The 23,667-nt window shown below is 65.4% G+C and overlaps 2 protein-coding genes across 12 annotated transcripts; both read left to right on the top strand.

Moving 5' to 3' along the window:
- The first annotated feature begins 75 nt into the window (after nt 1-75).
- On the top strand, nt 76-13,958 carry CAD (carbamoyl-phosphate synthetase 2, aspartate transcarbamylase, and dihydroorotase). Of its 2 annotated transcripts, XM_032104010.1 has the most exons (45): nt 76-243; nt 482-621; nt 1,581-1,710; nt 1,914-2,056; nt 2,169-2,310; nt 2,807-2,978; nt 3,051-3,236; nt 3,327-3,439; nt 3,541-3,686; nt 3,782-3,913; nt 4,115-4,348; nt 4,431-4,652; nt 4,998-5,186; nt 5,386-5,510; nt 5,590-5,723; nt 5,797-5,909; nt 6,009-6,259; nt 6,330-6,576; nt 6,688-6,786; nt 6,879-7,103; nt 7,180-7,362; nt 7,456-7,674; nt 7,760-7,927; nt 7,998-8,180; nt 8,253-8,357; nt 8,432-8,680; nt 8,890-8,971; nt 9,144-9,310; nt 9,454-9,618; nt 9,695-9,826; nt 9,904-10,105; nt 10,183-10,373; nt 10,442-10,582; nt 10,691-10,786; nt 10,856-10,994; nt 11,104-11,151; nt 11,619-11,663; nt 11,767-11,921; nt 12,017-12,091; nt 12,196-12,408; nt 12,583-12,708; nt 12,806-12,961; nt 13,044-13,145; nt 13,232-13,326; nt 13,828-13,958. In XM_032104010.1, the coding sequence occupies exons 1-45, from the start codon at nt 159-161 to the stop codon at nt 13,928-13,930; spliced, it is 6,768 nt and encodes a 2,255-aa protein (XP_031959901.1). In that variant the 5' UTR covers nt 76-158; the 3' UTR covers nt 13,931-13,958. The 2 variants fall into 2 exon arrangements, with proteins under 2 accessions (XP_031959901.1, XP_031959902.1); XM_032104011.1 differs by lacking the exon at nt 11,104-11,151.
- On the top strand, nt 13,926-23,441 carry MPV17 (mitochondrial inner membrane protein MPV17). Of its 10 annotated transcripts, none has more exons than XM_032104020.1 (6): nt 13,926-14,075; nt 17,676-17,791; nt 18,076-18,168; nt 19,959-19,991; nt 20,134-20,186; nt 20,263-20,841. In XM_032104020.1, the coding sequence occupies exons 1-6, from the start codon at nt 14,003-14,005 to the stop codon at nt 20,330-20,332; spliced, it is 438 nt and encodes a 145-aa protein (XP_031959911.1). In that variant the 5' UTR covers nt 13,926-14,002; the 3' UTR covers nt 20,333-20,841. The 10 variants fall into 10 exon arrangements, 9 of the variants coding, with proteins under 9 accessions (XP_031959911.1, XP_031959906.1, XP_031959909.1 ...); XM_032104016.1 differs by lacking the exon at nt 13,926-14,075 and adding an exon at nt 18,380-18,475 and having other exon boundaries at nt 14,086-17,791; nt 17,923-18,168; XM_032104019.1 differs by lacking the exon at nt 13,926-14,075 and adding an exon at nt 18,380-18,475 and having other exon boundaries at nt 14,094-17,791.
- The last annotated feature ends 226 nt before the right edge of the window (nt 23,442-23,667 follow it).

The following is a 23,667-nucleotide window of genomic DNA, read 5'->3' as shown; positions in this document are numbered from 1 at the left end:
GCGGAGCCCCCTTGCCGGTGCACCAGGTGCCGCTGCCCCGCCCCGGGGGCGGTCCCGGCGCGGCCCCGCCCCGGATCCTCCCGCCGCCGCTACAGCCGGGCGGTGCGCACCCCGCTCGGTCGCCGCCGCGGAGTCCCCGGAGCGCACGTGGCGACGCCATGGCCCGACTGGTGTTGCAGGACGGGTCGGTGCTGCCCGGCCGCCCCTTCGGGGCCGTCGGGGCTGCCGCCGCCGGGGAAGTCGGTGAGTGCGGCCGGGGGGCCGGGATGTCGTGGGGCGGCCCGAGACAGGCGACGGCGCGGGAAGGACGGGGAACGGGGGATCCGGCCTAGTCCGCGGACTCCCTCAGCTCGGGGCCCTCCGTGGGGCCTGTCTGGGGCGCGGGGTTGGGGTCGGTCCGGTTGTGCTCGGCTCGGTGCCCCCCGGCGGGACGCGGGGCCGGGGCTGGCCCCCCCATCACCCCCATCCCGCTCCCCTGCAGTGTTCCAGACTGGCATGGTGGGGTACCCCGAGGCCCTCACCGACCCCTCCTACAAGGCACAGATCCTGGTGCTTACCTACCCGCTAGTCGGTAACTACGGAGTGCCCCGGGACGAGCCTGACGCCTTCGGCCTCAGCAGGGTGAGCGAGGGGCCGCGTATCCCGTCGTGGTGTCGCTGTGGCGCGTGGCAGAACGGGACGCTGCACGGTGCCAGGCCGGGATGGATGGCACGAGGTGCCAGGGCGGGACGGTGCAGGGTGCCAGGGCAGGCAGTGAGCGGCACATGGTGGCAGGCAGAGGTTTGACTCCGGTGCTGCAGGGCCCAGAGCCGCAGTGGGGCCCAGCATGCTCTGACTTGGTGAGGACTGGGGCTGGGCAGGAGGAGACCCCAGTGCACTGGGATTGGGGTGCCCTCGCAGCACATGGGGTGTGGGGCTGTGTATCTCCTCACCAGGGCTCTGTTGCAAGGTGAGAGTCTTGAGGCCCTGGGACAAGGCAGGGCTGGGGCTGGGCAGAGGGGCTGCTCGAGGCCCCAGCCCCCTCCCAGCCCCCTGGCCTCCACACTGCCCCGTCCCAGGGCAGAGTCCAGCCCTGCTGCGGCCGTGCTGTGCCGGCCTCCCCACGCCAGCCGCGGGGGGTCTTGCTGTTAGCAGCCCTCTCCGGGTCTTTGGTGTGTGGGTCTCTGCTGTGGCCTGTGCTTCCGGGAACCAGAGCCCTGATCCCATGGGACAGGACATACTGGCATGTCTGGACCTCGCTGGCGAGGCTGTGGGCGGAGGGAGTGGTGCTTTCCCATCGGCTTGGTTTGTGCTGCAGCTGTGCCAAGCTGAGGGGTCCCGCGGCATGGGCTGTGTTGACACGTGGGCAGTGGGCTGCAGTCCAGCAGCACTGTGGGGGCCTGGGCACCCCATCCTGGAGCTCCCTGATCTGGGGACTTTGTTGGACTAAGGCTCAGCCTTGCTGTGATAGGTGTGGGACAAGGTAGGGGTAGTGACAGCCCAGCAGTGGGAGGGCTGGTCCTGTGCTATAGGAATGGGGTCCATATTCCAGAGGGCCTGGTGACCCTCTGCCTTGCCCTGCTTACCCTCTGTCCCCCCAGTGGTTTGAGTCCAGCAAGATCCATGTGGCCGCGCTGGTGGTGGGCGAGTGCTCAGAGACCCCCAGCCACTGGAGTGCATCCCACTCCCTGGACCAGTGGCTGAAGGAGCAGAACATCCCTGGGCTAGAAGGTGGGACTGGGGAGGCAGCTGAGTAGGGTGGGGGGTGGGGGCTGTGGATCTGCGAGTTCTGAACCAAACCCATCTCTGTGTTGAAATTTGCCTGCCGGGGGTTTGACCTGTGTTGGCATTTGGGGGTGGTGCTGCTGCCACGGCGCGGGGTCCTGCTGGGGTGGGCCGGGACCGTGGGATTGTGTCTCACAGCCCGTTTGCAGGGGTGGACACCCGGGCGCTGACTAAGAAGATCCGTGAGCAGGGGACGCTGCTGGGGAAGCTGGTGCCGGATGGGACCCCTGAGGGGAGCCTCTCCTTTGAGGACCCCAACAAGAAGCACCTGGTGCAGGAGGTGTCACTGAAGGTGTGGTGGGGGATCTGAGCGGGGCTGGGGGCAGCAGAGGGGGCTGTGGAGCCCCTCACTTCGGGAGGCTGGCCCCAGCAGGAGGCCGGGTGATCCACTTCCCCTCCCGCAGGTGCCACGCGTGTTCAACCCAGGCGGGTCCCTGCGTGTCACGGCCCTTGACTGCGGCCTGAAGAACAACCAAATACGGTGCCTGTGCAGGCGGGGGGCGACTGTCACTGTGGTGCCCTGGGACCACCCGCTGGACCCTGCAGGTGAGATGGCAGTGGTTGGGACAATCTGGGCTCCCACCAAGGGGGGCTGGGGTCTGGCATAGGGACTGTCTGCGTGGGTGGTGCTGGGGACAGCAGGCACCTGTGTCCTGCTCAATGCCGTGGGGTGGGGAGCCTTGGTGTCATCATTCCTGGGGGCTTTGGGGCTTGGGGCCCTCAGTGTGGCACCACAAGAGCAGGGCCATGGGCTCGGGATGCCTTGCTGTGATTGGCATGGGGGACTCTAGACTGTGGTATTGGTGTGGCTCTGTGTGGGAGGGGCCATGGGGGACTGGGAGGGCCTTGCTGCCACTTGAATGGCGGTTGTGGGGTCAGAACACCTTGGTTGCAACCCTGCTGGGGTGTCGGGCAAGCTGCAGGTGTTTCTTTGCTGGTAGCCAGGAGTGCCTGCTGTGACCCTGTGGGGACCTTGGGGGCCCTACGGTGATGTCAGGGGGCTGGGGGGCCCCACTCTTATCCTGCTGCTCTCTTGACACAGACTTTGACGGGCTGTTCATCAGCAATGGCCCTGGGGACCCACAGCTCTGCCAGGAGACAGTGTCCAGTCTATGCCAGGTGCTGGATGCACCCCAGCCCAAGCCCATTTTTGGGATCTGCCTGGGACACCAGCTGCTTGCCCTGGCCCTTGGTGCCCGTACCTACAAGATGAAGTGAGTGAGGGTCCGGAGTCACTGCAGGGGTCCTGGCTGCTGGGGCTGCCTGACAGCTGTCCCACCACCCAGGTACGGGAACCGCGGGCATAACCAGCCCTGCCTGCACGAGGACACGCAGCGCTGCTTCATCACGGCGCAGAACCACGGCTTCGCAGTGGAGGCGGGCAGCCTCCCGCCCAGCTGGCTCCCGCTCTTCACCAATGCCAACGACGGCTCCAACGAGGGCCTCGTCCACCAGCACAAGCCCTTCTTCAGGTGTGCGTGGGGCTACAGCAGGGGGCCTGGGGCTGGGGGGCTGTGGCATGGCAGGTCATAGGGATGTGCCCTGCCTGACCCCCTCCACAGTGTCCAGTTTCACCCCGAGCACTGCGCTGGCCCCACAGACCTGGAGTGTCTCTTTGATGTCTTTGTGGAGGTGGCGCGGGACCTGCGGGACGGGCGTGGCAGCGCCCGGACAGGTGGGTGAGAGTGTGAGGGACAGCCGGCACCATGGGCCAAGGGCTGTGGGATGGGGCTGTGCACGGGAGTGCCCTGTCCTCAGCGTGCCACATCCCCCCAGTGCGGGAGCGCCTGCAGGAGTGGCTGAGCTACACCAAGGCGTCAGCGGGGCACTTGGATGCAGCCCGACCCCGCAAGGTGCTGATCCTGGGCTCCGGCGGCCTTTCCATTGGGCAGGCGGGCGAGTTTGACTACTCAGGGTCACAGGTGAGTGCCCACCCCAGGGCCTGGGGGCGGTAGGGGCCACAGGGGGGTGGCAGGGGCCCGGGGCCACCAGCTGTGATCCCTCTGCTCCTCATAAGGCCATCAAAGCACTGAAGGAGGAGAACATCCAGACAGTGCTGATCAACCCCAACATCGCCACAGTCCAGACCTCCAAGGGACTGGCAGACAAGGTGTACTTCCTGCCCATCACCCCTGAGTACGTCACCCAGGTGAGCACCCCAGGATGCTGGCTGGGAGGGGGCGATTTGGGGATGCAGGGATGGCAGAGTTGCGGGATGAGTGTGGGGCTGGGCTGGGGGATGGCCTAGAGCCTGGTGCATGTACAGCTGGGTGGGGCAGCACAGGTGAAGTGGCAGCTGGAAAACACAGGACCCACCATGGTTTGTGTCCCACCGCCCTGTGCCCCCCAGGTGATCCGGAACGAGCGGCCCGATGGGGTGCTGCTGACCTTCGGGGGGCAGACAGCCCTCAACTGTGGCGTGGAGCTGACCAAGGCGGGTGTTCTGGAGCGTTACCATGTGCGGGTGCTGGGCACCCCCGTTGCCTCCATTGAGATGACAGAGGATCGCAAGGTCTTCGTCGAGAAGATGGAGGAGATCGGGGAGCACGTGGCACCCAGCGAGGCTGCTGCCTCCCTGGAGCAGGTCTGGGGTGGTCTGGGGGTCTGTGGGGCAGGGCAGGGTCCCGTCCTTCCTGTTCCCACCATGGCCCCATTGCTCCTTGCAGGCGCAGGCAGCAGCTGAGCGGTTGGGGTACCCGGTGCTGGTACGCTCTGCCTACGCCCTTGGGGGGCTGGGCTCCGGCTTTGCCAACAGCCGGGAGGAGCTGGTGGCTCTGGTGAGCCAGGCCTTCACCCACACGTCCCAGGTGCTGGTAGACAAGTCCCTGAAAGGCTGGAAGGAGATTGAGTATGAGGTGGTGCGAGATGCCTACAACAACTGTGTCACGGTATGGGATGGAGGGAGGCCTCCGGGCTGCTGCAGAGGGATAGATGTGGGGCAAGTGCTGGGGGCTGGAGGCTCCCAGTGCACCTTGTCCACAGGGAGGGCTCCCCAGTGCCTTCCATGGTGCTGGCACAGCTGCTGTGTGCCATTGGGAGCTGCACCCTGTGAACCAGAGCCCTGCACCCCTGTGCTGTGGTGTTTACCCCAGCTGTCCACCCAGTGGAACATGCTGTGTATTCCAGTCCTGGCTGGGCAGGGGAGGATGTGGTGGGAACTGGGAGGAGCCCACCATGGACAGCACATGGAGCAGTGGGGAACCGCAAGCCTGAAGTGACCCCGCTACTGCCAGGTGTGCAATATGGAGAACCTGGACCCGCTGGGGATCCACACGGGTGAGTCCATCGTGGTGGCGCCCAGTCAGACCCTCAATGACACTGAGTACTTCATGCTGAGGCGCACAGCCATCAAGGTGGTGCAGCACCTGGGAATCGTGGGCGAGTGCAACATCCAGTTTGCCCTCAACCCTGAGTCAGAGCAGGTACTTCCAGCTCCCACTCCTGATCCCTGGCTAGCCCTGCCCGGGGGGGATCTGGGTCCTGCCCCATGCTGTCCCACGAGGCTGTGCCACACCAGCCCCCCTGGCGCTGCAGCGTTTCTGGGATGCAGTAGGTCTGGCCGTGTCAGCGGCTTGGCCTGTTGCACGGCACCCACTGACCCTGCCTGCCCGCTGCCCACAGTACTACATCATTGAGGTGAACGCCCGGCTCTCCCGCAGCTCGGCCCTGGCCAGCAAGGCCACTGGTTACCCGCTGGCCTATGTGGCTGCCAAACTTGCCCTGGGCATCCCCCTACCCCTCCTCAGGTAAGGTTCCACCACAGTGTGGGACAAGGTGCTGCCTTGAGGGGATGGCTCCAGCTGCTGACGCCTGTCACCTCTTCAGGAACTCTGTCACCAACTCCACCACAGCCAGCTTTGAGCCCAGCCTGGACTACTGCGTGGTGAAGATCCCGCGCTGGGACCTCAGCAAGTTCCTGCGTGTCAGCACTAAGATCGGCAGCTCCATGAAGAGCGTGGGTGAGTGCAGGGGGGCAGCACTGCTGGGCACGTGGTAGGCACGGGATCTGCCTGCTCACCTCACCTTCTGCAGGAGAGGTCATGGCCGTTGGGAGGAACTTTGAGGAGGCATTCCAGAAGGCTCTGAGGATGGTAGACGAGAACTGTGTGGGCTTCGATCACACTGTGAAGCCGGTCTCGGACATGGTGAGCACTGGGGTCTGGGTGTCTGTGCTGGCTGTGCTGTTCTGGGGGGAGAGGTGGCCACCTGCCTCCCTTGGCCACACTCAACTCCTGGCCTGGCAGGAGCTGGAGACGCCAACGGACAAGCGAATCTTCGTGCTGGCGGCAGCCCTGCGGGCTGGGTACTCCATCGAGCGGCTCTATGAGCTGACCAAGATTGACCGCTGGTTCCTGCACAAGATGAAGAACATCACGGACCACGCGGTGCTGCTGGAGTCGTACCGTGGTGAGCAGGGCACCATGCCACCCGCCGTGCTCAAGCGTGCCAAGCAGCTTGGTTTCTCCGATAAGCAGGTGGCCCTGGCCGTGCTCAGGTGAGATGGGGAAGGGGAGGCCCTGTTTTGCTCCCTGCCTCGGTCCTGGCGCTCACCCAGCTCTGCGCAGCACCGAGCTGGCCGTGCGGAAGATGCGACACGACCTGAAGATTCTGCCGGTGGTGAAGCAGATCGACACGGTGGCAGCAGAGTGGCCAGCTCAAACCAACTACCTGTACCTGACCTACAACGGCTCTGAGCACGACCTGGCCTTCCGTGAGCCTCATGTCATGGTCATTGGCTCCGGCGTCTACCGCATTGGCAGCAGTGTCGAGTTCGACTGGTGCGCCGTTGGCTGCATCCAGGAGCTCCGCAAGGTCAGATGGGCCCCAGCACCCTGTGGAGCGAGGACTGGGTGTCCCTGCTCAGCGGATGAGGCTGGGTAGGGGTTGGGGGCTCTGGGCTCACCTTGTCCCACCCCCCAATAGATGGGCTTCAAGACGATCATGGTGAACTACAACCCTGAGACAGTGAGCACTGATTACGACATGTGTGATCGCCTCTACTTTGACGAGATTTCCTTCGAGGTGAGGGGGCTGGGGCCCTGACAGCTGCAGGGCTGGGTGAGGGCTGCCATGGCTCGGTCCCAGCCTCCCCCCTGCCCCGCACTGTGCTGCAGGTGGTGATGGACATCTATGAGTTGGAGAATCCTGAGGGCGTGATCCTGTCCATGGGCGGACAGCTGCCCAATAACATTGCCATGGCCCTGCACCGGCAGCAGTGCCGCATCCTGGGCACCTCCCCGGAGGCCATAGACTCAGCTGAGAACCGCTTCAAGTTCTCCCGCCTGCTCGACTCCATTGGCATCAGCCAGCCCCTCTGGAAGGAGCTCTCCAACATGGAGGTGGGCCCAGCAAACAGGAGAGGGCTGCCTCAGGGTGGCTCTCCGTGTGTGTGCTGAGGTTCCATCTCTCCCGCAGTCAGCCAAGCACTTCTGCTGCAAGGTGGGGTACCCCTGTGTCGTGCGCCCTTCCTACGTGCTGAGCGGTGCTGCCATGAACGTGGCGTACTCGGACAGCGATTTGGAGAAGTTCCTGAGCAACGCCGTGGCTGTGTCCAAGGAGCAGCCTGTTGTGATTTCCAAGTTCATCCAGGAGGCCAAGGTCCATCCAGGAGGCTGCTCCAGCCCCAGGATGCCCCCTGAAAGCCCCTGCCCCCACCCCAGGGACAGGCTGTGACCATGTTCCTGCTCCTAGGAGATTGATGTGGATGCGGTGGCCTGTGACGGTGTGGTGGTGGCCATTGCCATCTCGGAGCACGTGGAGAATGCTGGGGTGCACTCAGGTGATGCCACACTGGTGACCCCCCCGCAGGACATCACCCCCAAGACTCTGGAGCGCATCAAGGCCATTGTCCACGCTATTGGGCAGGAGCTGCAGGTCACGGGGCCCTTCAACCTGCAGCTCATTGCCAAGGTACCTGGGGCTGGGGACTGCACAGTGCCAGTGGGAGAGCACCCCACATTCTCAGCCCTGCCTCATTCTGTCCCCTCTCTCCTAGGATGACCAGCTGAAGGTGATAGAGTGCAATGTCCGTGTCTCCCGCTCCTTCCCCTTTGTCTCCAAGACCCTGGGCGTGGACTTGGTGGCTCTGGCCAGCCAGGTGATCATGGGTGAGGATGTGGAGCCCGTGGGGCTGATGACAGGCACAGGCATCGTTGGTGTCAAGGTGAGTGGGGGCCACAGGGCCAGGCTGGGGTGCAAGGCCAGGCAGCCCCTGAATGTCCCCTTGCCCCCAGGTGCCCCAGTTCTCCTTCTCACGCCTGGCGGGCGCTGATGTGGTGCTGGGTGTGGAGATGACCAGCACAGGCGAGGTTGCCTGCTTTGGGGAGAACCGCTGCGAGGCGTACCTGAAGGCCATGCTCAGCACCGGCTTCAAGATTCCCAAGAAGAACATCCTGCTGACCATTGGCAGCTACAAGGTATGTGGGGTAAATGTGCTGGGAGGCTGGGGTTCCCTCTCTGCCGTCTGACCGGCCCCTGGTTCCTTTCAGAACAAGAGTGAGCTGCTGCCCACAGTGCGGACGCTGGAGAGCCTCGGCTACAACCTCTACGCCAGCCTCGGCACTGCTGACTTCTACACCGAGCACGGCATCAAGGTCAGGGCTGGGGGCCTGCGGGGCCAGGGCCAGCCCAGGGTGTTGCAGGGCCCTGACATGGTCACTGCCTGCAGGTGAAGGCTGTGGACTGGCACTTCGAGGACGCAGATGGTAGCGAGGCTGGTGCCCGGGAGACCCAGCGCAGCATCCTGGATTACCTGGCTGAGAACCACTTTGAGATGGTCATTAACCTCTCTATGCGCAACTCGGGAGGCCGCCGGCTCTCCTCCTTTGTCACCAAGGGGTACCGCACCCGGCGCCTGGCTGTCGACTACTCTGTGCCCCTCATCATCGACATCAAGTGCACAAAGCTTTTTGTAGAGGTGGGCTGGGGCATGTGGGGACCATGGGTGCAAGGAAAGGGAGCAAAGCAGGGTTGTGGAAGTCCTGTTGTGGGTGCTGTGGGGCAGGCGCTGTGTGTGGGTGTCACTGTGCAGGGCGTCACTGTTTTTGGGGTGCAGCTCGGACAGGCATCATCACCCTGGCCCTGCTCCTGACATACGGTCCTGCCTCATGGCTGCTGTTTCTGCAGGCGCTGGGCCAGATTGGGGCAGCCCCGCCACTGAAGATGCATGTGGACTGCATGACATCCCAGAAACTCATCCGTCTGCCAGGTGGGTGCTGCCAGGGGGACAGCATGGAACTGGGACAGTGCTGGGAGTCGGGCTGGGCACATCCACAGGCACTGTGGAGAGAGATGTTTCTGTGCTGCACTGGTGGGATGGCCCTCGTCCCTCGTAGCCCCTGTGGCCAGCAGCTGCCAGTGCTGACACTGACACTCCCCAGGCCTGATCGATGTCCACGTCCACCTGCGTGAGCCGGGTGGCACCCACAAGGAGGACTTTGCATCGGGCACAGCAGCCGCCCTGGCTGGGGGTGTCACTATGGTGTGTGCCATGCCCAACACCAGCCCTGCTGTCACTGATGCCACCACTTTCGCCTTGGCACAGAAGGTGAGGGGCTGCTGCCAGCCTGATGCTCACATCCTCTCCCTGGGTGCTGCCGTGCCAGCCACGGTGGCTCATTGTCCATGGTGGGCTTGCTGCCGGTGGTGGGACTGGTCCCACCACAGCACCCACTGCCTCTTGTCCTGCAGCTGGCTGAGGCTGGGGCCCGCTGTGACTTCGCTCTCTTCCTGGGGGCTTCCTTGGACAATGCTGGCACTCTGAGCCCCCTGGCTGGGGCAGCCGCTGGGCTCAAGATGTACCTGAACGACACCTTCTCCAGCCTGCAGATGGACGACGTGTCCCTGTGGATGGAGGTGAGCAGGAACGCAGGGGCTGGCACAGGGCAGATCCGCTCCCGGCACCGGTGCCCACCAGCCCCATTTCCCCTAGCACCTGGAGCAGTGGCCGCGGCACCTCCCCATCGTGGCACATGCAGAGCGGCAGACGGTGGCTGCCGTGCTGATGGTGGCCCAGCTGTACCAGCGTCCTGTCCACATCTGTCACGTGGCCCGCAGGGAGGAGGTGAGCAGGGTGAACTCTGGGTTCCAGGGATGGAGCGTGTGGTCCTGTGGGTTCTCCCCTAACCACGGCTGCCCCAGATCATCCTCATCAAGGCGGCCAAGCAGAGGGGGATCCCGGTGACGTGCGAGGTGGCCCCGCACCACCTTTTCCTGAGCCAGGATGACCTGGGGCGCCTTGGGAAGGGCCGTGCAGCCGTGCGGCCAGCGCTGGGCACCCGCCAGGACGTGGAGGCGCTCTGGGAAAACATGGACATCATCGACTGCTTCGCCACTGACCATGGTAAGTCCCAGGGAATGGTGGCCATGGAGCAGGGAAAGGGGCAGGGACAGCCTCCGGTGACCAGCCCTATCCTGCAGCACCCCACACGCTAGCGGAGAAGCAGGGGCAGGAGCCGCCCCCCGGGTACCCTGGCCTGGAGACGATGCTGCCGCTGTTGCTGACGGCCGTCTCTGAGGGGCGACTCAGTGTGGAGGACATTGTCCAGCGCCTCTATGAGAACCCTCGCAAGATTTTTGGGCTACCAGCGCAGGAGGACACCTATGTGGAGGTGGGTCCTTGCCCACCCGCCCCAGGTCCAGCCTCCACCCTTCTGTCTCTGACCCACTGTCCTGGCAGGTGGACCTGGAGCACGAATGGATCATCCCCAGCAGCACAGTCTTCTCCAAGGCCCATTGGACACCCTTTGAGGGCATGAAGGTGAAGGGGACGGTGCGGAGAGTAGTCCTGCGTGGGGAGGTTGCCTACATTGATGGGCAGGTAAGGTCCTGGGTCCTTTTAGTCCTGTATCGAGGGTGTCCCCCATCACAGAGGGGGTCCCCCAGCACTGACCTCATTTCCCCAAGCCCATCTCTGCCATGGCTGCAGGTGCTGGTGCCCCCTGGCTACGGGCAGGATGTGAAGAAGTGGTCCTCGGGAGCTGCACTGCTGCCACACGGGGCCCCCACCAAGGAGAGTGTGAAGGTACTGGTGTGCATTGAGATGGCAGGGGGTCCCTCTCCGCCCTAGCTCCAGCTTGGTCTCTCGTTGCAGACCCCTGAGCCGTCCCGGCACGTGGCTGGTGATGTTCTGCGTGGACGAGCCCCCAGCCCCCGCCGGCCCGGCCCTGCAGGTGACGCCCGCTTCCACCTCCCGCCCCGCATCCACCGAGCCTCTGACCCCGGGCTGCCAGGTAGGGGGGCGGCCGGTGCAGTGGGCGGGCAGTGGGCACGCTGCCCTGGGCTGGGTCTAGGAGCGTGGCTGGGCGGCCCCGCTGACGCCGGCCCTTGTGTCCCGTTCAGCATTCCGGAGGCTGGGAGCCACGCACCGCCCGGGCGCCCGAGGCACCGGTAATGTCGGGGAGGGACTCACTAAAGGCACTAACTGCAGCCCATGAGTGCATCCCCTCCCCCAGGTGCCGTGTGGGCCCCAGGCTGCCTGTGCTGCCCACCATGGGCCCCTGCTGGCCACCAGCACCAGGACTGGGCGCTGTAGGACAGGGCACAGCCGTGCTGCCCGCTCTCCTCCTGCCCCAGCCTGCGCGGCACCTTGGGGACCCCTCGCCTGCCACTGTGATTTGGGGGTGGCCAGTTGGGAATTGCGGGGCACGCAGGGAGAGGGTCGCAGCGCAGTGTGGGGCTTGGACTGCCTATCTCTGGTTGACATCACCTGGCATCAGGCCCATCTTGATTTCACATGATGTTGCCAAGTGCCAGGAGGGCTGTGCCACACTGGCAGCACACTGGGAGGAGACCAGGGCCCAGGGTGCCACCGATCCCCACAACCCCTAACACCACTGCTCCCCTCTCCCACCCAGCTGAGGACACTCGTGAGAAGGTCAGCAGGAAAGCAGCAGAGCTAGGTGAGTGCAGCAGGGGCCCACAGTGGGGATCCGGGGTCCGTGGCTGGTGGCTGGGCTCCTCAGGGCACCCCCACGGACTGACCAGCTGCTCTCGGTGCCACAGATACGGCGGTGGTGCAGGACAGCCACTTCTACCCACTGGGCCCTGTCCCACGCCAGGCCTCCCCTCAGCGTGCCACCCACTTCCAGACCTCCCCACTGCTGCACCCCCTTGTCGGGCAGCACGTCCTCTCTGTCCGGCAGTTCTCCAAGGAGCAGGTGCCTGTCCGGGCAGGTGCGGGGGCTGTGGGTGCTGTGGTGCTTCCTGTGCCCCGGCTGAGCCCTGGTGCCTCCCGCGCCACCTGTCCCCGCAGTTGTCCCACCTGTTCAACGTGGCACACACCCTGCGCATGCTGGTGCAGAAGGAGCGCAGCCTGGACATCCTCAAGGTGAGCCGTGCACAGGGTGAATACCTGTCCCCTGGGCACCCCGAGGGAGCCTGGTACCAGGCGGGGATGCCAGGGCTTCCCGAGGTGACAGCCCGGCCCTGCAGGGGAAGGTGATGGCGACCATGTTCTACGAGGTGAGCACGCGGACCAGCAGCTCCTTTGCAGCAGCCATGAGCCGGCTGGGTGGCTCTGTCCTGTCCTTCTCCGAGGCCACCTCCTCAGTGCAGAAGGGCGAGTCGCTGGCTGACTCTGTGCAGACCATGTGCTGCTATGCTGACGTGCTGGTGCTGCGGCACCCCCAGCCTGGTGCGGTTGAGGTGAGAGGGGCTGAGGGAAGCTGTATCCTTTTCTGGAGACACTGGGGACTCTGCCCCAATGGCAGGGATGGTGACCTGTGCTATGGGGCAGGGATGTGGTCCCCAGCTGGGCAGGGATTGGTGGGAATCATGTCCTGCCTGCGCTCACCTGCCCTGCCTTGCTGGTGCTCCCAGCTGGCCGCCAGGCACTGCCGCAAGCCGGTGATCAACGCCGGGGACGGGGTGGGGGAGCACCCCACGCAGGCGCTGCTGGACATCTTCACCATCCGCGAGGAGCTGGGCACAGTCAATGGGATGACGGTGAGGTGCAGGGGCCAGAGGGCACGACTGGGGGTCCAAGGGGCCCTGTCTAGGCCCTGAGGGGCCATGGACAGGCTGGGCTGACCACTCTCCCCAGATCACCATGGTGGGTGATCTGAAGCACGGGCGCACGGTGCACTCCCTGGCCCGCCTGCTCACCCAGTACCGCGTCAACCTGCGCTATGTGACCCCTCCTGGGCTCCGCATGCCCCCTGACATCACCAGCTTTGTGGCCTCCAGGGGCATCCAGCAGGTGAGGAGCAGGGTGGGGGGCTGGCCCTCACACAGTCCCCAGCCCTGAGACCCTCCCCCCCAACCTTATGGTGCTGCCCCAGGAGGAGTTTGGGAGCATCGAGGAAGCGCTGCCGGACACAGATGTGCTCTACATGACCCGCATCCAGAAGGAACGCTTCCAACGGGCTGAGGAGTATGAGGCTGTGAGTGAGGGGAACCTAGGTCCTGCTGCCCTGAAGGGGCATGGGGACTCCCCTGCCCCAGCTCAGGGCTCTGTGTGTCCCCTCAGTGCTTCGGGCAGTTCATCCTCACACCCCACATCATGACCCGGGCCAAGGAGAGGATGGTGGTGATGCACCCCCTGCCCCGTGTCAACGAGATCAGGTGGGGAGGGGGGGAACAGAGGCAGGGGGGCTGCAGGGTACTGGGGGGGGCGGGGTTGGAGGGAGTATCAGGGGAGGTGTCTGGGAGAACGGGGTATGAAATATACGGGGCAGAAGTGGGGGTTCTCAGGGCACGGGGGCTGTAGGAGGGCTCTGGGGGAGCTGTGGCCGTGGTGTTGCTGGGGAGGGTGGCAGGGGCATGGAAGCTGCAGCGTGCTGGGGGTGTCGGGGAAGGCGGCAGTGGGGCCGGGGCAGGAGGGCTGCAATGTGGTGGGCAGGGTGGGGGGAGCTCAGAGTGATGGGGGCTGCGATTGCTGGGTTTGGGGGGGACAGGCTCCATTGTGCGGTGGGTCAGGGGTCCCGGGGGGGTGTCAAGACTCCCACGTGGGTCAGTGGTTCCAGGGGGCATCCGGAGGGCCCCGGGGGGTGCCGGAGCTCCCGGGAGGACTGGGGGCCGCGGGTGGGCCCGGGGCCGGTGCCCGCTGATGACGTCATTCCGCAGCGTGGAGGTGGATTCGGACCCGCGCGCCGCGTACTTCCGGCAGGCGGAGAACGGGATGTACATACGGATGGCGCTGCTGGCCACGGTGCTGGGCCGCTACTGACCAATAAACGCTCTCGGTCGCGACACGGCATCGCGCCGCGACACGCGTCACCGCGCCGCGACGCGCGGGGCCATGGCGGCGCTGTGGAGGGGCTGCGGGCGGGTGCTGGCGCGGCGGCCCGGGGCGGCGCAGGCGCTCACAGCCGGTAAGGGACGGGCCCGGCTCCCTGCGGCGGCCACGGCCTGAGACCCCCGGCCCCCGCACACAGCCGCCCACCCAGAGCACAGCCCCCCCGTCACACTGGCCGCCCCTCCCCAGCACAGACTCCCCCCTGCACACCCCGCTCCTGGCCCCTGCTCTCCCCGGCGCGCCGCCCCCCCCGCCTTGCACACAGCCACAGCCGGCACAAGACCCCCGCCACACACACAGCCCCCAGCCCCGCTGTGGGGGCACCGTCACAGGCAGGGGAGGACACAGCCCGGGGGCTTCCGGTGCCTCAGGGGTCTGTCTTAGGGGGGAAGAGGTGTTGCCATGCCCCAAGCTCAGCAGGGACCCCTGTGTGTCACCGGGTGAGGGACCCTGGCCCACTCCTGGCTCAGGAGATCTGTGTCAGGGGTCTGCGCTGGAGCCAGAGGGGTAGTGGGGGGCTGTAAGGAGGTGCAGCCCTCACACACAGACCGGGGGCTGTCCTGGCCCCCCCCTCCCCTGGGAGGGGATGGATGCTGGGCTGTAACACTGGGAATTCACAAGGGCTCGGGTCTTCCGTGTTTGCCAGCACTCAGTGGTGAAGGCATAGGGGTGCTGCCTGAGGAGAGGCTCCCAGGGCCCTGCACAGGGGATTGAATCCCCCTGACACTGCTGCTGCTTGCAGAGCTGTGAGGTGCCATAAATCTGTCCTGGTGCTGGCTCGTGGCTCTGCTGCTCCAAGGGTTTGCAGCCCTGGGCACTTGGCAGCTGTGTCCCCCCCTCTCCTGCTTCCTCCCCCCAGCCTGCCTGAGGCTGAGTCTGGGTGGTGGGAGAGCCTGTCCTGCTTGTGCCACGTGTGCTCAGGGCTGTGCTGCATTGAGGGCTGGGGGAGTCCCTGCATGCTCCTTGCACCTCCTGCTTGTGCCCTCCCTGTCACCACCACTTCTCCCTGCCTTGATTCTCCCTGCCCTGCCCTCCTGCTCCCACCAGCCCAGGATGCTGGGAAAGCACAACCCCAGGGTCTGGGGGTGCCCTGCTGAGCTGGGGGCTCCCCTCACTGTGCAGTCACTGGCCCTCAGTCCTGATACCTCCAGGGGGTGGCACGATGCCTCCCTGACCGGCTGCTGGGGTCCTGCCAGGCCGCTTTGCTGTTCCCGCTGTTATTTTTATCGGATGTCATGGAGTCTATTGCTGGCGCCTGCGGCACCGGGTGCTGCTGGCAGCACATTCCCCTGTGCTTGGCAGGAGGCCACTGTGGAGCTGGGAGGGGCTGTCCAGGGCTGGCCTTGCCCGCACTTCCCCTGCCCAGCGTGGCCCTGGGCTGGCTCTGGCCCCGGCTCTGCTCTGCCTGTTGCTGGTTCACATCGGTGCTGGTGCTGCTGTGGCACAGCCCCCCGTCCCTCGGGGCTCTGTCAGCCTGCGGGGGTGTGGGGCTGAGCCCTGGCGGCCATGGCCTATCTGTGGATGCTGGGCTGCTGCTGGATATGGTTCCCCCATCCCAGCCGTTTCTGCCTTCGGGCTGGGCTCTCCCTGCTGTGGCAGGTGCCCAGCTCCAGCCAGGGGGATGTGAGTGCTCCTGCTCTCCTTGGAGCTTGCACCAGTGATCCCCAGCCATGGCCAGGCTCAGCCCTTCAGCTGCTGGCTGTACAATGGTTCGTGCAGCTTCCCGTGTCCTGTGCCCTGTCCCAGGTACATCCCAACCTCCAGCCCTGCCTTCTCTTGCTGCTCCTGGAGACCCCAGTGCTGCCAGCTGGGGCCAGGCCAGGGAGCTGCTGGCAGTTGGCTGTGCCCGCTGTGTCCAGCCACACTTGCTGGCTGAGCTGCTGTCCGAGGGCTCTGGGGCCAGGCAGGGCTTTGCCTCCTGCATCCTGGGCCCTGGGCCAGGCTGCCAGCAGAGCCTGGACACAGTGGGCAGTAGCACGTGCCTGCAGCCATGACCCTCCTGTCCCTCTCTGCCTGTGGAGAGCAGTCCCCTGCTCCTGCCATGGCAAGGCCGTGGGCATGAGGATGGTGCCCTAGTTAGGTTTGGGCCCTATTTGGAGTCCTCTGGTCACAAGAACAGCAGCCTGGGGGTCGGCTAGGCACCCCGGGCACCAGGCTTGGCTGGGATGGAGGCTCTAACCCCGCACAGCAGCTGTGGCTGGGCTGTGCTGGTGGCACCCTGGGGAGGCAGTGGTGCCAGAGTCATTGCAGGAGGCTGGATCTGGCTGTATCCCCAGGCCCAGGCAGGGATGCGCAGACAGGTCTGTCCCTCCCAGCACAGCCTCATCACTGCTGGGCCCTGTACCCAGAGCCTTCGGCACTGGCTGAGTGACAGCGGTGCCTGCTGTGTTCTCCCTGAGCGCCGTGCCCTGCACACAGCTCCTGGGACTGCAGCTCCTGGGAGTGCTGCTCACGCAGGCAGCCAGTGCCCTGGCTGTGCTGGCCTGGAGTCCAGCACCTGCTGCCACCCCCTGCCCGGTGCGATTGTGGCCCATGAGCTGGTGGGACTGCTCTGCCATCGTGGGGTCGTGCGGGGGCTCTCAGGGCTGGGGAACAGACCCTCGGATCTTGGGGCTGGTCTGGGGTGGGAGATGGAGCCTGTGAAGCACCAGGTGGTGCTGCTGGGAGTGCAGCAGCTCTGTGGGGCTGCAGAGCCTGGGCTGGCCCTGCCGGTGAGCTCCAGGGACTACATGGCATGGTGTGGGGACAGGGAGCTGGGCCCTTGTCCCTGAGGAACCACCGACAAAGTCCCTGGGGCAGGGCCGGTACCGAGCTGGTCATGGCTGGGGCTGTTGGGACAGGGGCTGTGGGGCCAGCGCCCGCCAGGCTGAGGGCTTGCTGGGCTCAGGGCTTCCAAGGACGGAGCAGAGCGGCAGCGGGGCTGGAGACCTGCCAGGGAACCGTCCCAGGGAAGCGGGGAGAGTGAGCAGGAGCCGCCAGGGCCGGGGGAGCAGCTGGGGGGGCAGCACTGGGCCAGCTGAGTTGCGTCGAAGGGGTCAGGAGTGTAGGATGGAGCAGGAGCTGCCAGAGACCCAGCCGGGCAGCACCCCACCGGGGACACTGATCTGGAAACAGGGCCAGGAGCTGTGCCAGCAGCCAGCTGTGGCAAGGGGTTGGGACAGCCTGGGCAGCAGGGAGCACGTTCTGCCCATCCCGGCTGGTGGGGGGGCAGGGGGGCGGACACAGGCAGACAGCTGCTCTCCGGGGAGGGGATCACAGTCGGCAGAGCCTGCTTGGTGTTCAGGGAGAGGTTTGGGGTGCTGTGGTAAAGGCTGTGGTGGAAATCACAGGCAGCAGCTGGGCAGGCTCTGCTCTGAGCGCCCCAGGCACCGTGGACCCTGGATGACAGGTCAGCCCCATGCCCGAGTCACAAGGAGGAGGTGCAGCTGGACACCGTTTCAGCCAGAGATGCTGCGGTGTCCTGAGAGGCCTGAGGCACTCGGCAGAGTGGGACACCTGTGCCGTGGGGTTTGGTGCAGGCAGTGGGGAGCTGCAGCTGGGACAGAGCCGGCAGGGCTGGAGCAGTCTCAGGCATCCTGGGGCAGGACGGCAGCAGCAGCGGTGCTGGGACAGGGGCCCAGCCGTGGGCAGGTCACACAGGGGTCTTTCCCACCTAAATGGGCTGTGCTGGTTGCAGGGGCCCTCATGGGAGCTGGGGATGTGATTGCGCAGCAGCTGGTGGAGCAGCGGGGGCTGCGCGGGCACCACTGCCCCCGCACCCTGAAAATGATGGCCATTGGCTTCTGCTTCGTGGTGAGTGGCAGCAGGATGGGATGGGATGGGATGGGATGGGATGGGATGGGATGGGATGGGAGGCTCCTTCAGCAGGGTGGGACTGTGGTGGTGCCGTGTGAGTTTCGCCATCCTGGTGCCACCTCCAGCAGCCGTGGACAGGTCCAGTTCCATGGAGCAGGAGCAGCATAGGACAAGCTTGTCCTTGTGGTCCAGGGCTGGAGCAGGGCCATGTAACCAGCCCTGGAGGTCCGCCCTGTGACCAGGGAGGGCAGGTGCTGCTCCTCACCCCCTGGCTCCTGCAGGGCCCCGTTGTGGGCAACTGGTACAGGATCCTGGATCGGCTCATCCCGGGGAATACAAAAGTTGTGGCTGTGAAGAAGATGGTCCTGGACCAGGTTGGTGTGACATGGGTGAGGGTGTCGTGTGGGACTGGGGCAGCGGGATGGGGCAGTGGTGGCAGCCATGTCCCTATGGCAGGTTTCCATCCTGCTCTGAGAACCCAGTGCCTGAGCTGGGCCCAGCCCCACTGCAGTTTTGCAGGGGCTGCCCATGGCCAGCCTGGCTCCCAGCACCACAAGCTCCTCAGCCGGGGCTCCTCTCTCGCAGGGGGCTTTCGCACCGTGCTTCCTTGGCTGCTTCCTGGCTGTCACGGGGGCCATGAACGGGCTGTCGGTGCAGGATAACTGGTCCAAGATCCAGCAGGTATGTGCTGCTGCCCTGGGCAGCACTGAGGGGCCCTGAGCAGCTGTGGGGCCCCAGCAGCTCCTCCCCGTGCTCTGGCCCTGACGGCTGCTCCCATTTGTTTCCGTGCCCATGCCCAGGCACTGGGTCCCTGGCCCCTGGCTGTGTTGGGTGCCCAGTGCTGACAGTCCGAGTACTGGTGCCAGGGCCAGTTCCTGTGGCATGGGTGTCCTGTGGGCGAGTACTGGGGTCCCACTTGGGCCAGACGTGGGTGCCATGGGCAATGCTGTCCAGCCCTGCTCCTGGCTGGGTCTCCAGAGCAATTACTGAGATGACTCCCATTAGCAGTAATTGCTGGAAACTGGTGTTAACACTGAGTCAGCGTGTCCAGGGTGAGTCACTGGGGAGTGGGTGCCCACCTGCCACAGGCTGAGGCACGCTGGGGTGGTCGCATGGCTGCCAGGAGTGGCAACACCAGCCTCAGTCACTGATGCTGCTGGAGCTGCGTGTGAAGGCCCCCAGCCTGGCTAGAGCTCTGCCTGAGTGCCATCACCCAGAGTCCATTTCTCTGCATGGGGGCACCCAGTCAGCAGCCTGCTACCCACTGGGCTGCCAGTACGTGCCCCTCATTCTGCCCCAGGGTGCAGGAAGTGAATCTCGGGGCAAGAGCACATCACCTCTGCTTTCTCCAGGCTCTCCAGCCGATCTATGGGGTGCTCCAAGCCACCCTAAGGGCACACACGAACAGATCTTGGGCACAGGCAGCACTCTGAGCGCTCCCATCCATCTTCCCCTGCTGCATCCTGACCAGCTCATGCCATGGATTTTGCCTTGCCTTCGCCAGGGAATCCTGGTATGGTCGGTGATTCCTGCGAGCTGTGGCTCCTGGCAAGCCCTGACCTGGAAGGGGGTGATGGGCTGGCAGCTGGGCAGCAGTGCTGGCAGCACCTTCACCTCTGGCTTGGGGTGCATCCGCCTCTCCCCACGCAGAGGAAGCGTCAGCAGAGCATCCATCACCCCGCACCCGCTCACCCCGTCCTGGGCTGCTGGCCAGCGCCAGGAGGAGCCCGGCCTCCTGGCTGAGTCACGGCCAAGCTGGATGAGGGACTTGTCCTGCTGCCACGGGACAGGGATGCGACACGGCCATGACTGTGGCACAAGGACAAGGCAGCACCTTGGCCTCCCAAGGCGGTTGCCCCAGCTCAGTGCCCTTCTCCATCTCTGCCCCGTGGTGCCAAGGAGGGGGCGGGGGGAGGACTGAGATAGAAAGGGGCTCACAGCTCACACTGGGGAGATGAGCCATCTGTCCATGTGCCCTGGCTATAGCACAAGGGGCTCTCAGTGGGGAAGGTTCTGGTCACCGTCTCCCTGCCACCCTCATGGACACAGCTGTGGCAAGGCATGTGCAGGGCTGCAGGGGCTCCGTGCCCAGAAGTGTGGAGTTGGGGGGACCAGTGTCAGGGATGGAGGCCCTCTGAGTGCTCACAGCTCCTTTTTCTTGCAGGACTACATGGATGCCCTGATGACCAATTACTGTGTGAGTGCTGGCAGATCTGTGTCCCTGTCCCATCTCCATGGGGCTGCCATGGGCTCTGTGGGACACCGAGTGCCAGGCAGGGCTGGGTGTGGGGCAGAGACTCTGGCAGGGCTCCTCACTGCTTTTCCCCTTCTCTGCCCAGATCTGGCCACCTGTGCAGATTGCAAACTTCTACTTTGTGCCCCTGCAGCACAGGTAGTGTTGCGCCCCTGGCCCCCAGTCCCTGGCCCCCTGAGCCAGTGGCTGCAGACCCTGTCCCTCTTGTCCCCAGGCTGGCTGTTGTCCAATGTGTTGCCATTGTCTGGAACTGCTACCTGTCCTGGAAAGCGAATCGGATGTGAGGCAGAAGCCATGTCCCATCCCTGTCCCCAGCCTGTGCACTGCCTGACCCCACCGCAACTCAGAGCCCTTGGAGTGGGCACACATGGCCGTGGACAGGCTGGGCCATGCAGGGTCCTGGCAGCAACCATCCCGCTCTTTTCTCGGGGGAATGCCGTCCCCTGTGGCCACAGCCCCCACTGCCGCAGGGAGAAGATGGTGCCAAGGCAGGCCTGGATCTGCTCTAGTTGTGCTGTGCAGCAACTCTGCCCATGGAGCACTTCTCCATCTGTGCTCAACCATTTCCTAGCCCTTGCCTGCACACAGGGTGCTCCTGCCCTGAGTGTCACTCTGTCCTTCCCCATGGCACATCATGGGGGAAAAGAGGAGCGGAAATGGAGCAAGGCTGGCCCTGGGCTGTCTGTGCCATGGGCACAGAACTGGGGTCACTGCTGGCTGGGGATGCTCCCCCTGAAAAGGGGGTTTGCTGTGGACAGTCAGAGCATCAATAAATGGTGGTTTTCACTCTTGATTTCCATGGCCCCTGGGGCTGCCCAGCGTGTCCCCCAGGCCCTGAAGATGCAGTTCCAGAGCAACCATTCCTGTTACGGATCAACAAATTCACTCTGCCTCATCTCAAGGCACTGAGCATGGGGCTAGGGACTGCAGGCTGCTGGGGTGGTCTGCCCCACTGGCTAGAGAGGGGAGGGGGCTCTGGCAGAGGGTGGATGATGGTTTAGGGGGTCATCAGGTCCCACTGCAGCTGTTCATGGGCTGTGATGGTGCCCCCACAGCTGCAGAGCAGTGAAATGAGGTCGATGGAGCCAGAGTCCTGATGCTGTGTGTAGAGTCCCCCCAGGGTCAGGGTGTGCTTGATGCAGGGCTGTGCATCTGGAGAGGGTTCAGAAAGGGTTGGGGGTAGGGCTAGAGCTGGGTCTGGGACAGGGCCACAATCCACCTGTGCCATGTCCAAGATGAGCCTGCCCATCCTGCCAGAGAGAAGTCCTGCAGAGCTGCCACCGCCTGCGCTGCTTCCCGCTGGGAATGTGTGTCCATATTCACCCTACACTGGCGGTGAGCACACGCAATCTGGCTCCCACAGTGTGCCTGCCCAGCACATCCCTGCCAGGGGCTCCAAGTGGAGCTGGTGGGACCACGGTGGTTCATCTCACCTCTGTGGAGCCCTCAGCTCTGGCCCCCTCACCGGTGCTATTGCAGCCCCCCCACAGCTGGACAGAGCCATCCCCATGCTGTTGGCACCAGCTGGGCTCTGCCAGCGCAGCCTTCATGGAGGGGATTCACCGTCCATCCTTCCACCCTCATCCTACCCCTGGACTGGTTCTGCACTGACCCCAGCTTTGAGGCTGCTGCAGCCAGGTGGGTACAACCTGAAGCACAGAGGAGACAAATCCTGTGCAGGCCTGAGGGGTGAGGCAGGGGACAGGAGGGGCTGCAGCTGCAGCCCTCTTCCCCCGAGCAGTGCTCACTGGAGCAGCACAGGACTGGGACCAGGTGATGGGACCATGCACAGACAGCACCAGTGCTTTGGGGGGGCCTCGGGTTCTGTGTGGGGCTCAAGCTCTCTACAGCCAGTGGGGTGGGTGCTGTGGATGGCAGGAGTTTGCAGCTCTGAGGTGTTGAGCCTCTTGCAGCTCCCTCTGGGGGTGCAGGAGGCTCTGGCTGTCAGCAGTGAGTGAGCTGCGAGCATGGCAAGAGCCACGTGGAATGAACCACTTGTCCCCAGGAGCAGCCGCCCCAGCATGGGGCTGCCAGGGCCGGGGGGCTGAGCCCAGCTCCTGCTGAGGGCTCTGCCCTGCCACCGCAGGAAGCTGTGCCAGGTGCCAGCCTTCATGCCGGATCACGTCATAGGGGCATGACACCATGTGCTGCTCGCTGCGGGCAGGGGCGTGCACCACCACCCCTGTGCCACCTGGTGTGGGACACACCGTGCGAGGGGCCAGGCTGAGCTTCTCTGCTCGGCTCTGCCCCACGCTGGCACTGTGGAAGGAGCCTGATGTGGCACCGGCACCGGCATCGGCGCTGGGTGTCAGCTCAGCTGCACTCTGCTGGCAGCATGCGGTGCACTCGGGGGTCTGCTGGCAGCATGCGGTGCACTCGGGGTCTGTTGGCAGCATGCGGTGCACTCGGGGGTCTGCTGGCAGCATGCGGTGCACTCGGGGTCTGTTGGCAGCATGCGGTGCACTCGGGGGTCTGCTGGCAGCATGCGGTGCACTCGGGGTCTGCTGGCCGCAGGGTGAAGCACTCGGGGTCCACTGGCTGTGGTGTGAAGCACGCAGGGGTCTGCTGACGTGGTGTGAAGCACTCGGAGGGAATGCCAGCAGTGTGGTGCACTCAGGGGGGCTGCCAACAGTCGTGTGAAGCCCCAGCAGCCACCTCAACATTTGGCAGCGGTGCCGGTGCCCCGACGGAACACCCTGCATCCAGCACGGCGCTGCCGGCTCCGGTGCCTTCATTCTATGACTCACAGGACTTGGCCGGTGCTACCGCTGCGCTCGGGGCGTCTGCGGCCTCGGCCCCACGGTTTCACCTCGGCACTGCCCGCTCTGCCCGGGGTACCGAGCCACAGCCAGGCTGGGGGCCCCCACCCGTGACCGTCCTGTCCCGGAGCTGCCGGCGATCGGGGTGTCCCCACGCCCACCCAGGGATCTCCCCCCGCCGCCCCGGGTCCCTGTTTGGACGCCGCTGTTTGACGCGGCCGTTCGGCCCGGGAACGCGAGGGTTCCACGCCGAGAAGCCGCGGCTCACCCCGGTACAGCCCCCTGAGGGCTCACCGGGAGCTCACCCGGATAGCTCACCGGCCCGGCCCCGCTCACCGACCCCGGGGCGCCGGCGCGTCGCGACCGTTCAGCACCGCGGACAGCGGCGGAGAACGAGACTGGGGATGCGGCAGAGCCGGGAGGGGGATCGGGGAAACCGGGAGACCGGGAAAGCGAGGGTTAGCACGGCCCAATGCACCTGCCCGCACTCCCCGGCCCCGCCGTGCTTCTTTGGTGGGCGTCAGAAAAGAACCGGAGTGGTGGCTCCCGAGACCGGGGAGAGCAGGCTCTGCCGCTCCGCCCCTCTGTCCCTCAGCCCCGTCCCGCCGCCGGGGACCCGCTCCCCGCCGCCCGGGTGCCCCCCGCCCCCGCCCCCCGCCACCCGGTGCGTGCCCGGCGCTGACGTCAGCCCGGGCTCCCGGACCGATATAACCCCCGGCCGCGCCGCCGGCTCAGCTCCCGCGGGACGGATCGCGCTCGCTCCGCCGCCAGCACCGGCAGGAACAGGGCACAGCGCACCGGGTACGGGACGGGGCTTGGGAACCGGGCAGGGACAGCACCGGGGCCGGGGGCGCGCAGAG

Source organism: Corvus moneduloides, chromosome 3, assembly GCF_009650955.1.
Source record: "Corvus moneduloides isolate bCorMon1 chromosome 3, bCorMon1.pri, whole genome shotgun sequence".
Classification (NCBI taxonomy): Eukaryota; Metazoa; Chordata; class Aves; order Passeriformes; family Corvidae; genus Corvus; species Corvus moneduloides.
The sequence above is the reverse complement of the archived record's forward strand: the minus strand, read 5'-3'. Positions and strand labels throughout refer to the sequence as shown.

Coding starts and splice junctions, on each gene's coding strand:
- MPV17 (XM_032104012.1), top strand. CDS start 17,048: ATGGAGCAGGAGCTGCCAGAGACCCAGCCGGGCAGCACCCCACCGGGG. Junction 17,792..17,922: donor CCATTGGCTTCTGCTTCGTG/GTGAGTGGCAGC, acceptor CACCTCCAGCAG/CCGTGGACAGGTCCAGTTCC. Junction 18,169..18,379: donor AGAAGATGGTCCTGGACCAG/GTTGGTGTGACA, acceptor CCTCTCTCGCAG/GGGGCTTTCGCACCGTGCTT.
- CAD (XM_032104010.1), top strand. CDS start 159: ATGGCCCGACTGGTGTTGCAGGACGGGTCGGTGCTGCCCGGCCGCCCC. Junction 7,104..7,179: donor AGGAGCTCTCCAACATGGAG/GTGGGCCCAGCA, acceptor TCTCTCCCGCAG/TCAGCCAAGCACTTCTGCTG. Junction 10,995..11,103: donor CTCTGACCCCGGGCTGCCAG/GTAGGGGGGCGG, acceptor TGTCCCGTTCAG/CATTCCGGAGGCTGGGAGCC.